Consider the following 13284-nt stretch of genomic DNA (forward strand, 5'->3'; position numbering starts at 1 on the left):
AAAGTCCTGTTTTTTTTTTTTTCCTCTCTCATCTTTAGCAACATTACTAAAAGGCTTATGCTTTTTCATTGTCATTTTTGGTATTTAGGTGAAAAGAATCTCACGATCCCATTTAGTGATCCACCTTTGGGAACTACAGCCTTAGGTTATATATGTATGTTTCTTCCTCATTTAAGAATAACAATTCTGCAAAAACAAATATGTCTTTGGTAAATATGATTCTTTACAACAAAGCTTTTTGATCGTTAAATGTTATCCTTTCACATTTTACTTTTACTTTTTGGATATTACTGAACCGGATATCAAAACTACAGGATTTATGGTGACCATGATAGTTTTTCTGAAATACAGCATAATTTAGTGGAACACCAGAGCGACTCTCATCACCATGGTAACACGCGTTGCCGAACAACCAGCTGCGCAGTTTCACTGATCTATAAAACATGTTGATGCCCTCCACCAACCATCAGTCTTCCTGATCTGACAACCAGTGTGCAAACGTACAACAATTTCGTTTAATTAAAGCAGCAACCGAGGAGGCACCGCTTCAGTCAACACTTTGCTAACGACAGTATTTCTTCCTGGGAGATCTCGTCGCGTTATTGTTCTGTCCACCTAACTAGGAAGTTCTGCACCGAATTTCCTGCAGCTGGACACGCTACCATTATCATGGTCCCTTCGGTTGAAGAAATTTCTTCGTCTTTAGTGCGGGAATATCTGAGCAGGAAGGTAAGTCAGCGAAGGCTAGGGGTCAACAGAACTCGGTTTCTGTGAAGACCGTTAGCTAACTAGCTACCTAGCTCGTGTTAGCATCACCCTCTCAGTGGTCAGCATGTTATTTTGGGACATGTTCCATGATATGATGTTTATGCTGACTTTTTGCTTTGTTTTTGTCATTTACATATATAAAGGGAACAACTGAATCAAGCATAAACCCCAAAAGTGATCGAAAAGCTGGAGGTTGGAGCAATATTAGGACTATTATGTGTCTTCATATGCTATTCATTGATAAAGCAATTGGAATATATTAATCGGAGCAGACTTTTACATGTTTTCCAATGATCATTAATCTTCTTTTTTTTTAACCAGCGTACTTGCTTTGTCTGATTTGCAACAAACTTAGTCAAAACAGGACATAGGCAAAAGTGATGCGTATTATACAAACAGCTGCAGCTCAAATGTTGCTGAAGATTTCATACTTTTTCTATTGCTCTTGAGCCTAAATAAATAAAATTTATGAACCATGTAGAACCATCTTATTCTATGTTCTGTGGAGCAGAACTGGCCACGGTGAGAGAGAATTAAACCTGTATTCTTCTTCCCTCTGGAACAAACTCCCTGATAGAGCTGGGTTGTGCAGAAATCAGACAAATCATAACACAATTCTTACCTGCAAATTTTGATCAAAGAATGTCACTATGCTAACTGTTTGTCCAGTAGGTATCATTGATTGAAGTACGAGAGTTTTAAGTAAATTAGTATTTGTCATTTAACTTTTTTATACAGTATGTGTCAGAGTGCCAATGATATTATTTTGAAGTTTTTTCTTTGATTGTTGGTCACACTTATGCATGAATAGAATAGAAATATCATTTATTGACCTATTGTGGGGAAATCCAAGTGTACCAGCAGCAAGTTAAAGATAAGTGGAAGCAGGCATATTCACATTAATGTAGAATATCTAAAAATCTGAATAACAGACTGTACAGTAAGGGCAAATTTCCAACATAAGAAAAGTAGTACAGTTCTTACAATTAGTATATTCAGATTAAAAGGATCATTTAAAGAAAAATGTGCGTGGATTTTTGTGTTTAAAAACAATAGACTGTACAAGCAACAGAATTATGAAAATAACAGCAGGAATGTTATTTGAAATAAGAAAAAACTAAGCAAATAACAGCAGGGATATTTTGAGTTTGTTGGGAGTATAATGGTTATAATGTCTTCCTTCTAGTCTGCTCCCAGTATCCTTGGTGTTGTGTTGACAGAGTTCTTCTGTCTCCCACCTCCTGCACTGGGGGCGTCCAAAGACAGAGCTGGCCTTCCCGATGAGCTTTTCTAACTGTTGCTGTATATAAACAAAATTGCCTTCCCACCATCCATTCATGCATTCTGTGGTGTTTTTTGCACAGGGCCTGAAAAGGACCATTGCTTGTATGGATGAGGAACATCCACGCACGCCTGCCAGTATCAATAACCGATCACTGCTGAAGGAGATGCTTAACATTGAAGATCTCTACAGACAAAATAAAGTAAATTCATCATAATAAATGCCACACCTTTATATACATATCTGCCTAAATAGTCTGCAACTGACTTTCTTAAAATTGCAGATTCAGAAATCGCCTGTGAAAACATTGTTGGAAATCATCGTGAAGCATCACATTGAACGGTTACACCATGAAAATATCACCACAAGAGACTCTCAACAGGTGGTCCCAAATACAGGCGCAACATCTGATTACCGTGCAGGATCGCCATCAATAATAAATGAAACAAAAGCGGATGAAATTACACCAGCGATTTGTTCTAGCAAACACAGTGAATTGAGGTATTTAACAGCTACAAACTTGCATTATTTTATTCCATTGAAGCTTTTGTATTTTACTTGCATGACTTTTTTTTTTACAGTTCTGAAGTGAAAGAAATATGCAGCATTCCGGTGACAGATTTAACAATGATTTCAAAGAAAGATGGACCCACTTCCTTGAATCCAAATGATTTCTTAATTGACAACACAGATTACCAAGAAGGCCAGCAACCAATGCCTTCGAAAAAGGAGAACTACACCCGAAAAGAGAAAGAAAGTAAATGTTTAATTTCTGGGGTCACCTCGAAAACCAAAACTAGCCGCATCAGGCGAGGCATGGTGGCCGGACCAGTAGCTCAGGTAATTACCTTAGAAACCTGTAGATGGTATATTTCTGATATTTTTCCTCCATAATTAAATTATGTTTTCATTTCAGGAATCTAACAGAAAAAGGCATAGTCAAAGGGTCGAAGTTTCTCAACCATTGTTCATCAGGGATCAGGAAAGCAGGGAGACTCAGGATGGACTTGAGTTGACTGCCAAAAACACATCCAGCTGGGAAGAACAAAATCTAGAGTCCATTGATTTAAAAGAAGAAAACCAGAAAGAAAAGGACTTCAGAAGTAAAGGACAAAGAACAGTAAACACAATAAAGTAAATACTCATTTGTTAGTAGTTGGATCGTACTGTATGTTTTCATAGTAGTGAAAGTGTATTCAGAAGGTTATCAGAGGTTTTTAATATCTTGTTGTTTCTTGAAGAGTACAGATGAAACCAGATGCCCATGAGCTGAACCTGGCTGAGATGGTTTTAGGTAAGCCTGAAAGAAAGAAATGTCATAGATGTGTTTAACAACTTGATTTGCCAAATGGATGTGTTTTATTACATTTTCAGATGACATTGATGACTCTGGTGGTCTGCCTGAAGTGTCTCTTCATAGCGCTGCTTCAAAGTTTAAATTTCCAGGCCGTCCCATGGACCATCGCAACACCACGGTGTGTTTCTGACAGCACCGATACAGAGACCAGCCAGAGACAGCTTCTGTTTGATTTGAGGTTGTTTGTTTAATAGTTCCTTTTCTTTTAGGAATTGAAAACAATTCTTCTGGGTTCCAGCTTAAGTTGTTTTAGCACTGAGTGGAAGAATCAGGGTTTTACCTTTTCTGACACACATGACCTTGGATACGGGATTGTGCAGAGAAAGGTGATTTGATCATACTTTAAAATAAATTCAAGTACATATTTATTCTCCTGTCTATTATTGAAATCACTCTTAATGCTTAATAAGTTTATTATTTATTTCTTTTTTTTTCAGGGTGGTCCTTGTGGAGTCCTGGCATCAATTCAAGCATTTTTTCTGAAGAAGCTTCTGTTTGAAAACACTGATGGGGGAGATGTTATCCTTCAGTAAGTGAGCTTTCACATCAAAGCTTTGCCATTCTGGGTCTTAATCTAACATTTTCACATGTTGGCACTACATAACCACAAACTATAATGTGTTTTATTTTGATTTTATGTGATATACTTTTTCTAAGTATACCATTGTCAGTCTGGCTGTTTGGTCTTTTTGTTGTGTCAACTTTTTTTTCCATGACACTTCACTTTCCCTCCTGAAGAAAGTCATCGACACATTATAATTCTGCTGTCAGCATGTTTCATTTGTAAGATAATTGAAAGCTGGTTTATTAAAAGGTTTCATATGGTAGTTAAAATTTTGATCCCAATCTAAAACTGCACACAAATTACTTGCATTCTCTTTTCTGCCATGTATTATTTTCTTTCCACTTAAGAATTATTCACAACTTAGTTTTTGTTTGTTATATAAAGTCTGTATCATCTGGATTGGAACTGCAGACAAAGTGGTTGAGACTGACGTTTCATTTTGTTTTCAGACGACTAAGACCTTCCAGCAGCACCAGAAGACACTGTCTTGTTTTGGCTCTGGCTGAAGTTTTGTGGAGAGCCGGGGAGGAAAAACAAGCTGTAGTTGCAATGTAAGACAACGCTTGTTAATTGGTTAAAATACCTGCCTCTTACGCTGACATTTGTAGGTGTGATAACAGTGTCGAAAGTCGATCCCTAAAGAAGTAAAAAATTGCTGTAATGACCTCTGCGTCAGAACGGGTTTGTGGAAGAATTTTCTTATTCTTTGCTCATCTTTCTTCTTGTTTTGTAGTGGTGAATGAATTAAACTATGAATTAATAATCTTATTAATTCTGCTGTCTAGTAATGATTTCATTTTGCCATATGTTACTGTTTAACATAATATCTGCTGCAACCTGAGCTTACTTATTTAGGTCACTAAAGGGTTTTAGCTAACACAGAGAACCACACCATTGTCTTTTCATATTTATGTCAAGTTGTGAGAATATGTTATCTAAGGTCAGATCAGTTCAGTATGTGATTCAGATCAGTAGTCTCTGACAGACTGGGTTCACATCTCCACCACCTGTCAAACCTATTTATCTGAGAACTCCCCTATGGAACTGCTTGACCAGATGTACCACTATTTAAAAGTGTTTATATTTTTTTGCTTTCTTTCATCTTTTTTTTTTTTAAATAACAGAAATTCAGGAAGAAGCCATTTCACCACATTTGGACACTACAGATCTGAGGAATTGTTTGAAAAGGTACAGAGGTTCTTCTGTCTGTACGATAGGACAGTTTCCATCAGAGATTTACATACTGGACACTCATCATATAATTTAATGTTCTCTTAATTTTGGCCTTTTTAATGATGTTTCGGGGTTAGGACAAACACATTTTCAGATTTTTATAAACTTGTCTAACTTTTACTTAATCTTTTCTTAGACTAGTTTTGCTGCCCACCTAGAAAGCGCTCGCCACATAGACAAGCTAAGTGTCTTCAGGAGGAAAGGCCGATTGTCGGACAAAGCAAAGATTGATAGGCTTTCAGTTCAAAGAACAATGTGAAGCATAGTGGTGGTGGCATAATTTTTTTCAGACTGCGTTGCTGTCAGTGATACTTGTGCATCGCACAAAGTAAATTGATTAATTATTCAGTTTCCCCCTAAATCAACAACTGACTAGTTAAAACTTGGACAAAATCAGGTTCCAACCGGACCGAAACCCAAACTGAAGCGAAGTTAAGCTACACTTTGGAAATGATCTAGACCTCAACATTATTCAAAGCTTGATGGTATATGCTTAAAACTAGAGTCCATGACATAAAACCATCAGTCCATCCATTATCTGAATATGGTTGATAGCTACAAAACGTCTGGAACAGAGGGCGTCTGAATCGGTGTACTGTATATACATTTAAGCTTGTGTAAATTATCCACAACAAATTCCAACTTGTGAATATAATTTTCATTTGTAAAAAATATTCAAGTTGTATCATTAAAGGCCCAAAATTTCATGCTGAGTTATTATGTTTTTCTGTATTTTTGTTGTCTTTCGTTAAGCTTTTATTTTCAAGTTTATGTGTTTCTGAACACCTTTTGATCCAGATGACGTGTTTCTCTGTGGATAACATCAAAGATCTGCAGGTCATTCTAGAGCAGCATATTGAGCAGGTGAAGAACTCGCCACTTTTCTCAGTTTTTCCCGTCTTGCCTGCCAGATATTCTGTTTTGATGTTTTTGTTTTTTGTATTTTATTCCCCAGTATGAAATGGGGATGTTCGGATGCGTCCTGCTGGTCATCTCAGCTGTTCTTTCTCGATCCATTGAAAAGTAGATGCAAACCCTTTGTGTCTCTTCAAAACAAGACATTCTGAAGAACTTGCTTTGAACTGGATTGTATTGTTAATTAATAAATTTTTTTATCTTCTCAGAGTGAGAGAGGATATGGACCTGCATACAACCCCACTGATAGGAGCTCATGGCTACTGCACTCAGGTTTGAACAATCTATTTAAGTTGGATAACATCAAGCCAAATTTACAGCGTTTCTACAAAGTCTGGATTTGAGTATTTTCCAGGTCTGGTTCAGTACAAAATAGAAGAAAACGAGAGACAAAAAAATATTTCTAACAATCCCATCTAAATGTTGTTGTTCCTTGTATATTTCCTCCTTTCCTGACCTCCAATCTTTTTTCCTACCTCTTCCTTCTGTCCATCCTTCATCCATGCTTGTCTTCTTTTTCTTTTTTTCCCCCTACCTTCAGGAGTTGGTGAATCTGTTGCTCTGTGGCAGAGCGGTTTCTAACGTCTTTGACAACGATATAGAGCTGGACTCAGGAAATGACAACATGACTTTGCTTAAGGGAATTAAGGACCAATGCCAAATCGGCCTGCTGTCCTTGTTTGAACATTATAATATCTGTAAGGTGAGTTGTATTGAATTCTTCCCGGTGCTGGTAGACACATCTGGGATACTTGCAAGTACAGAATATCACAGTGCAGCTGATTTTTTTGTCTAGTATAAATCAAGTTGTTCTGTCATCAGCGGGGTCTTACTGCACACAGAAACGATTTAACAATTGTGTTAGACTAGCGTTTATATGCCAAAACATTAAATATTCATATTGTCTGCCTTAGGTGGGGGCTTACCTGAAGTCTCCTTCTTACCCCATCTGGGTGGTGTGCAGTGAAAGTCACTTCAGTGTGCTGTTTGGCCTGCAGAGGGAGCTATTGACAAATCAAGATGAAGACCTGGAGTTTGATCTGTATTATTATGATGGATTGGCCAATCAGCAGGAGGAAATCCGCCTCACTGTTTGTATGTTTGTGTTGTAGTTCTCTAGATCTAATCATCTTTGTTTTTAAATGCAGCCACATGCTTCAAATATGTTCTTAGTTTTTTATGGATTGTTTCTCCTGATTCCCCGACAACAGGAAATACTTATTGATTAGTGCGTTTTCCCTTTCGATACTACTAATTGTAATTACAGTACATTAGACAGTGACTGATTTAGACCTAGATTATGCATGAACAGCTGTTGCAATGTTTTACCTCACTAACAGTTTTCATCTATTTGGACCTTTCTTTTAATGAAAGTTTACTTTTTAGTTTACCTTTTTTGAACCAAACTAAAAATGTGAATTGTTTGTTCAGCTCTCGGCAAATTGGCACAGAAACACCACCAAGTTGATGCTGATCTAATTCCTCCACTTGAGCTCTGCATCAGGACACGGTAGGACCTTGTTTTGCCCATTTTTTTTCCTTTTTCTTAATGTGCACAATAACTGATAAATTTGGTTAAATAAAAATTCTACATCATTTTGTGCTTACCTGGATTTGTTCTTCGTGCCCTAAAAAGTTTGGTTTTGTTTTCATGCAGGTGGAAAGATGCATCAGTCAACTGGAATGAGACCGAACCAATTCTCTGAGTAATCATGCTGTTTAAAAAGTTCAAATAATGGCTGTGTTCAAATGTAACCATTTTGATGTTATTTTGACTGTAAAATTATCTTTTTCTTCCCTACAAAACATGCTAAAGAGAAAAATATAATGAACAAAAAACAAGTCACAGCATAAATTCAGTGTCTGGGTTAAAAGTTTAAATTCTAATTTAAAAATGTGAATGTAAAAATTAAATCAATACAATTACAAAACATGGTTAAAAATAGTCAGTATTAAAAAACAATTTCCTGCATTGTACTTGTTGCCCTAACCATTTTTTCCTTAAGAACCGCTATATTTCATTTTAATCACATTTATTATTAAATGAGATAGTTCTTATTTACAAGGAGTCTTGAATATTTCATAAAAAAACAAACTGTAAATGTAAACTTTCTGTGGCCTTTTACTATTTAGCAATACTTTTAAAATGCTTTGCACCACAATTTTATGTATATAAACTTTATTTTTGGTGGATAATAAAACAAGAATTTTCTACAAACATTGGTGTCTCCTTTGTTTAATTAACAAATTTATTTTTTATTTTGGTCTTATGGAGGTTTTTACATTTTTTTCCCAAAATTAATCATACCCACTCACCAGATTTAGATTTAAAGTAACGGAGTGGATATGTTTGCAAGAGGTTGTCTAAAATTGATTTATTGGATTGTGAGATTGTGGGAATATTTAAGCCTCTGCACCCTTCCAAATATTCCATGTTTTTCTAAAGCATCTTATTTGCACAGATTAATTGTGAACAGATGTTTTCTTTGAGTAAAAAGATGAAAATGTCTAAATGTCACAAAGTTACAGTGGTATTCATATAAAGTATAAAAAAAAAACATAAGTGACCCTACACTGGAAACTCTCAAGAGAATGTGGTAGTCACAAGTGATAATTTCTCTTGCAAGATTAATGTTATAAAAGGTTTAAAAACTAAAACAAAAATCAATAAAAACGGCATATATATGAATGTGGGCAATGCTGGTTGTAAAATCTTGAAGATCCTTGCATAGTGCTGGATTCTGAGAGTCTTGACTAAAAAGCGTTCATGTCCTTTGCAAATCTCATTGAGGCAAAAAAAAAAAGTGAAGTGGCTCAATTTGATTAAATTTTCAAAGTTTGAGACTGATGAGACAGAGGCCTTTCAACCTTAAAGAATATCAGTGGAAAGTCATTAGTTCGTATGTAGTAGTGTTTGATTGCTATAGTACACAATAGGCTTTTCCTTGTATTAGTGAGAGGGGTATAAATAAATTTGGACATTTTGTTTTTTTAGTCGCATGTAAATGGAAACTTTATTTATTTTTTACCCACAATAACTGTTGAACATCGTCTTTTTGTTTTTGCGTGCATCATATCCAATCAGCAAACAACGTCCTTGCTTTTACCCGTTACTAGACTGAAAATCTGATGGAGAAAGTCATTTTTTCTCAGTTGATTAATTAGTGTATTTAAATTAATGTATCTAATTTTATCACTGGAATCAAAATGTGAATAATTACTTAATGAGCACATTCGGTTTAAAGGATTTATCACTGATCATCTGGTTTCACAGTTCAGCTCAAACTAACATTTACATTAAGACATGTTACTAATCTTGACATTTAAATAAGAAATAATCCAAAATATCACTGTCTGTAATAAAACATATTTATTGTCTTAAGATTTTTTTTGTTTGTTCATTTTAATCATGAGCTTCAAGCTTTTTCTTTCAGTACAATAAACTGAGATCACATGATTTCATCAGGTTGGGATAACAAGGATCGAAGAGAAAGATGTCTTCCAGTAATTTGTTTTGGTTTTTCTTCAAATTGAAAGAAAGTGTCACTGTCAGTGTGGGACATGCAGAGGGGGTGGCAGAGACTTACTGCCAACACCTCAAGCACAGGGGGATCAAAGACCCTTCAGCTGGCAGAACCAGAAGCTCCCTCCTCGTCAAACTGCTGCACCACAGACCAAATCACTGATCAGCCGTGGTTTGGGTCAAAATGTTCATCAACATATTTTCACAAAACAGAACCTGTTTTACTTACTGTCAACATTTTCCCTTTGGCACAATGAAGCTGTTGGGGAAGATCTCACTGTGATGATGACAGCTTATTCATCTTTCAGTTGGCAAATTCTTAATTGAGACCTTGTTATCTGAATGTATATTATTGGTGACTCATGCGGGATTTGTGCATTCCCCAAAAGACATAAGAAGAGAAATGAATTAATCATGAGACATGGCGTAAATCTATTCACCCTCTGACAGTTTTACAGCCACTGTGGCTACTGCATGCACTATAAATATGATGCTTTGCCTGAATAAATCCTTAAGGGTCTCCAAAATTGGATTATCGTGTGCACTTTTGTCAGAAAATTCTTCTGCGCATGAGGGGAGAGGTGGTTTGATATACGTCATAAGTAACCATGCTTGTGTGTCAGCATGAAATATGTTCGACAAGCATGTTATTATGTTTGCAGGGTTAAAGACAAAAATCAGGCCAATGAATGCCCTTAGTGAGCTGTTAGCAGCAATGAAGGAATGGCACCAGAGGTTCAAATTCACCTTAAAGACTTTTGACGATGCCTTTCAAGTATTAACGGTTCTTCAACTTTAAAACCACAACCTTAAAAGTATTTAACTTTATGTGATAGATTGAAACCAAGTTGTGCAAAAATTATAGTTGAAGTAAAATGACATGCTTTTTAAAAACATACTTTCTTACGAATAAAACAATTGAAAAATGTTTAGTCAATGTTTTGTAAAACCAACTGTTGGTAAGTTTATTTGCCTGACACATTGCAGCCACAAGACAAAGTGTTTTACGTGAGGAAAGCACAAAAAGAAGATTGTGGCGACATATTGTAACACAGAAAATAAAGTTGAATTACAGAGTAAAATTAAGGATGTTTCACTTCATATTTTAATTGAAACAGTTGAATGCAACGCTTGCCAAATGGGTTTAGATTTACAGTTTTCAGAAAGTTTGTTCCAGATTAGAGGAGCATAAAAACTTAATCCTGCTTCTCCATGTTTGATCTAAATTGAACCAGAAGACCTGAATGGTCTCGAAGGTTGACACAATATCAGATCTTTAATGTATTTTGGTGCAAAGCCATTCAGTTATTTATAAACTAACAAAAGTATTTTAAAGTATATTATCTGAGCTACAGGGAGCCAGTGTGAGGACTTTTAACCTGAGGGTCTGTTTTCCTAGTTTTAGTGAAGACATGAGCACCAGGGTTCTGAATCAGCTGCAGCTGCTTTAATTTTCCGACTTCTGGGATATGTCCAGGAGCTTTTAATATCTACAAACTGAAACATTTTCTTATTTTTCTTTAAAAAAAGAATGGGTCAAGCTCAGTCAGAGGTTCTCAATTGTATTTTGGTCTGGAATTAAACAGGACTTTATGAAATATTTCAAGGGAGTATTGCATTGTAGCTTAACCCTGCCTTCAATTTCTCGATAACTTTACCCTTGACCTGTCTGCTCTGTTTCTTTGGTCTTCATGCTTCTAGTATTGCCTAGGAAACCTCTAAGATTAAATATCTCACAAGTGGAAGTTTTTTGTAATTAATGTTATCTAGAAGTATTAAGTTAAAGGAGGCTTAATAAAAATGTGCAATTGTGCACTATTTTGGCTTGGTCTACCACAAAAAGTTCCAAAAAGCATAGTGAAGTTTGTGGTTTTGAAATGTGAAAATGCTTAAGAAGCTGTTAGCCATAACACTGGAGCAGAAGGTGACGACATTAAGGTGTTTCCTCTCTTCACCCCTGGGCTTTGGCAAGGCTGGATGCAGTCTGACAGGAAGGAAATGGCATGGCTTTGGTCTCTGTTTACTATTTATTACACCAAATTTCTCAAAGGTACCAGAAAGGGGATTTGATGCTTGTGTGTAATTGTGTTAAAGCCCTCCCACATGCTATCCCCAGTGCATCTTCTGTCTCCTCTCCTAATCTGTGCTGTTTGTCTCCAGATAAGTGATATCCTCCTCAGATTAGGATCCAATGTCCCTGTCCTGCCCACCCGGAGGGAAAGGGATCCCCTGTGCATCCCCATGAGGTGCAAGCTGTATTTTTAGCAGCTTAATCCTTTTATAGCTTCAGCCGTTTCCTTAATTGGCTCAGGTAATCACTTCATATTTTGCCACATGTTGCTCAGGGTGGATTTATGTGTGCAAGTTTGACAAGTATACAGAGGTTGGGTGAAGCATAAATTTCAAAGCTGAACTCCTCCATTCTTAAGAAGGCTGTGATTTGTGGAGCAAAGGCTATCACATGGCTTATAGCCCTGCGAGGTAACTTCATATCAAGTTGGAAACATTGCCTAGATTGAGATCCCAGTCACAGCGACGGTATCTGTACACACCATTAAACATGCTCTTCACCAACTCAACTTTTTCCACGGATGAGTCTAATGATGGCTCAAAAAGCCAAACTATTAGTGAATAATGCATGAGCCTGTGAAAGAAAAGGCTCCCTCTCGGTCTGTGGAGACTAGCTGACGTGAGAACTGAGCTGTTGTAATCTTTGGCTTGTAGTTTGTGTTTTCTCAGAACTTTATCCATCAGCAAACCCCCTTGTGTGGGTGTGTGGGTGTGTGTACGAGTGTGTTCCTGATTCAGTGTATTTTTCACTACGTAAACAAAAAACAATCACTGTCAATATTCTCCAGACCAGAAGGGAGGATAAATCTCCCACTTCTGTGGTTTCAAGGGACATTATAGCACTTTGTTAGTGTTATAGCACTATGTTAATGCTATAACACTTAAAGTGTTATAGCACTCCAAACAAACTTTGTTAGTTTGGAATGGACCAAATACATGGTCACTATAGAAAATTAAAATTATTAATTTGAATGTCATTACAAGGAAGCTTTTATTCTAAGCCAACTCTGTTTGTCTTGATTTCCTTAATATCGTATATGCAGTGTTTGGTATATTCTAATTATGGAGCGATACAGAAAACAGTTTACTTGTTGCTTGAGAACAAATAAACTAAGACACAATGTGAGAAATGGTTCAGATTTCACGCACACACACACACACGCCCCCACACCAGCGGTCATAGATAGGTGTGTGTGAGTGGTTCAGAAGTTCAAACACCAGAAACACTTTGTTTTTCGACAATACAAATCAGTCAGTCACTGCATTTGAGTTTCCTCACAAGCTCTTTCCTTGAACTAAACAGATGTTTTCAAGCATCAAGTTTGTGCTTTTTTGTGGGAACATTTTGTGGTTTTATCTACTATACATTTATCTTTTTGGCTAAGCAAGGATTGCTCAACCTCCTGTTCATTCCAAGGCATCTGATAGCCTTGATTAAGTGAGTGACTGCAAACGTGAGAGTCTGCCAGACGATCTGCAGTGACCTCCAAGAAAAAAAAGAGAGGTGAGTGGGTGGACTCAGTGATTATAGCACCTGCTCTGAGTGGCAGGGACAGCAGCATCTGAAAAAG

General features: G+C 36.6%; 1 protein-coding gene across 1 annotated transcript; it reads left to right on the plus strand.

Moving 5' to 3' along the window:
• Positions 1 to 254: 254 nt before the first annotated feature.
• mindy4 (MINDY lysine 48 deubiquitinase 4) lies at positions 255 to 8340 on the plus strand. The gene is made up of 18 exons (XM_032572837.1): positions 255 to 729; positions 2133 to 2252; positions 2334 to 2551; positions 2632 to 2890; positions 2967 to 3184; positions 3292 to 3344; positions 3425 to 3525; positions 3617 to 3733; positions 3845 to 3936; positions 4422 to 4523; positions 5097 to 5160; positions 6004 to 6069; positions 6161 to 6228; positions 6330 to 6393; positions 6662 to 6823; positions 7035 to 7215; positions 7552 to 7630; positions 7778 to 8340. Exons 1-18 carry the CDS (start codon positions 670 to 672, stop codon positions 7824 to 7826), a joined length of 2073 nt encoding a protein of 690 aa, XP_032428728.1. The 5' UTR covers positions 255 to 669; the 3' UTR covers positions 7827 to 8340.
• Positions 8341 to 13284: the final 4944 nt, after the last annotated feature.

The sequence above is a fragment of the Xiphophorus hellerii genome, chromosome 9, assembly GCF_003331165.1.
Source record: "Xiphophorus hellerii strain 12219 chromosome 9, Xiphophorus_hellerii-4.1, whole genome shotgun sequence".
Taxonomy (NCBI): Eukaryota; Metazoa; Chordata; class Actinopteri; order Cyprinodontiformes; family Poeciliidae; genus Xiphophorus; species Xiphophorus hellerii.

Excerpts from the sequence above, each read along its gene's own strand:
- mindy4 (XM_032572837.1), top strand. The coding sequence starts at position 670 with ATGGTCCCTTCGGTTGAAGAAATTTCTTCGTCTTTAGTGCGGGAATAT. Across the intron at positions 730-2,132 it reads GGGAATATCTGAGCAGGAAG|GGCCTGAAAAGGACCATTGC; the intron begins GTAAGTCAGCGA and ends TTTTTTGCACAG. Across the intron at positions 6,394-6,661 it reads CTCATGGCTACTGCACTCAG|GAGTTGGTGAATCTGTTGCT; the intron begins GTTTGAACAATC and ends CCCTACCTTCAG.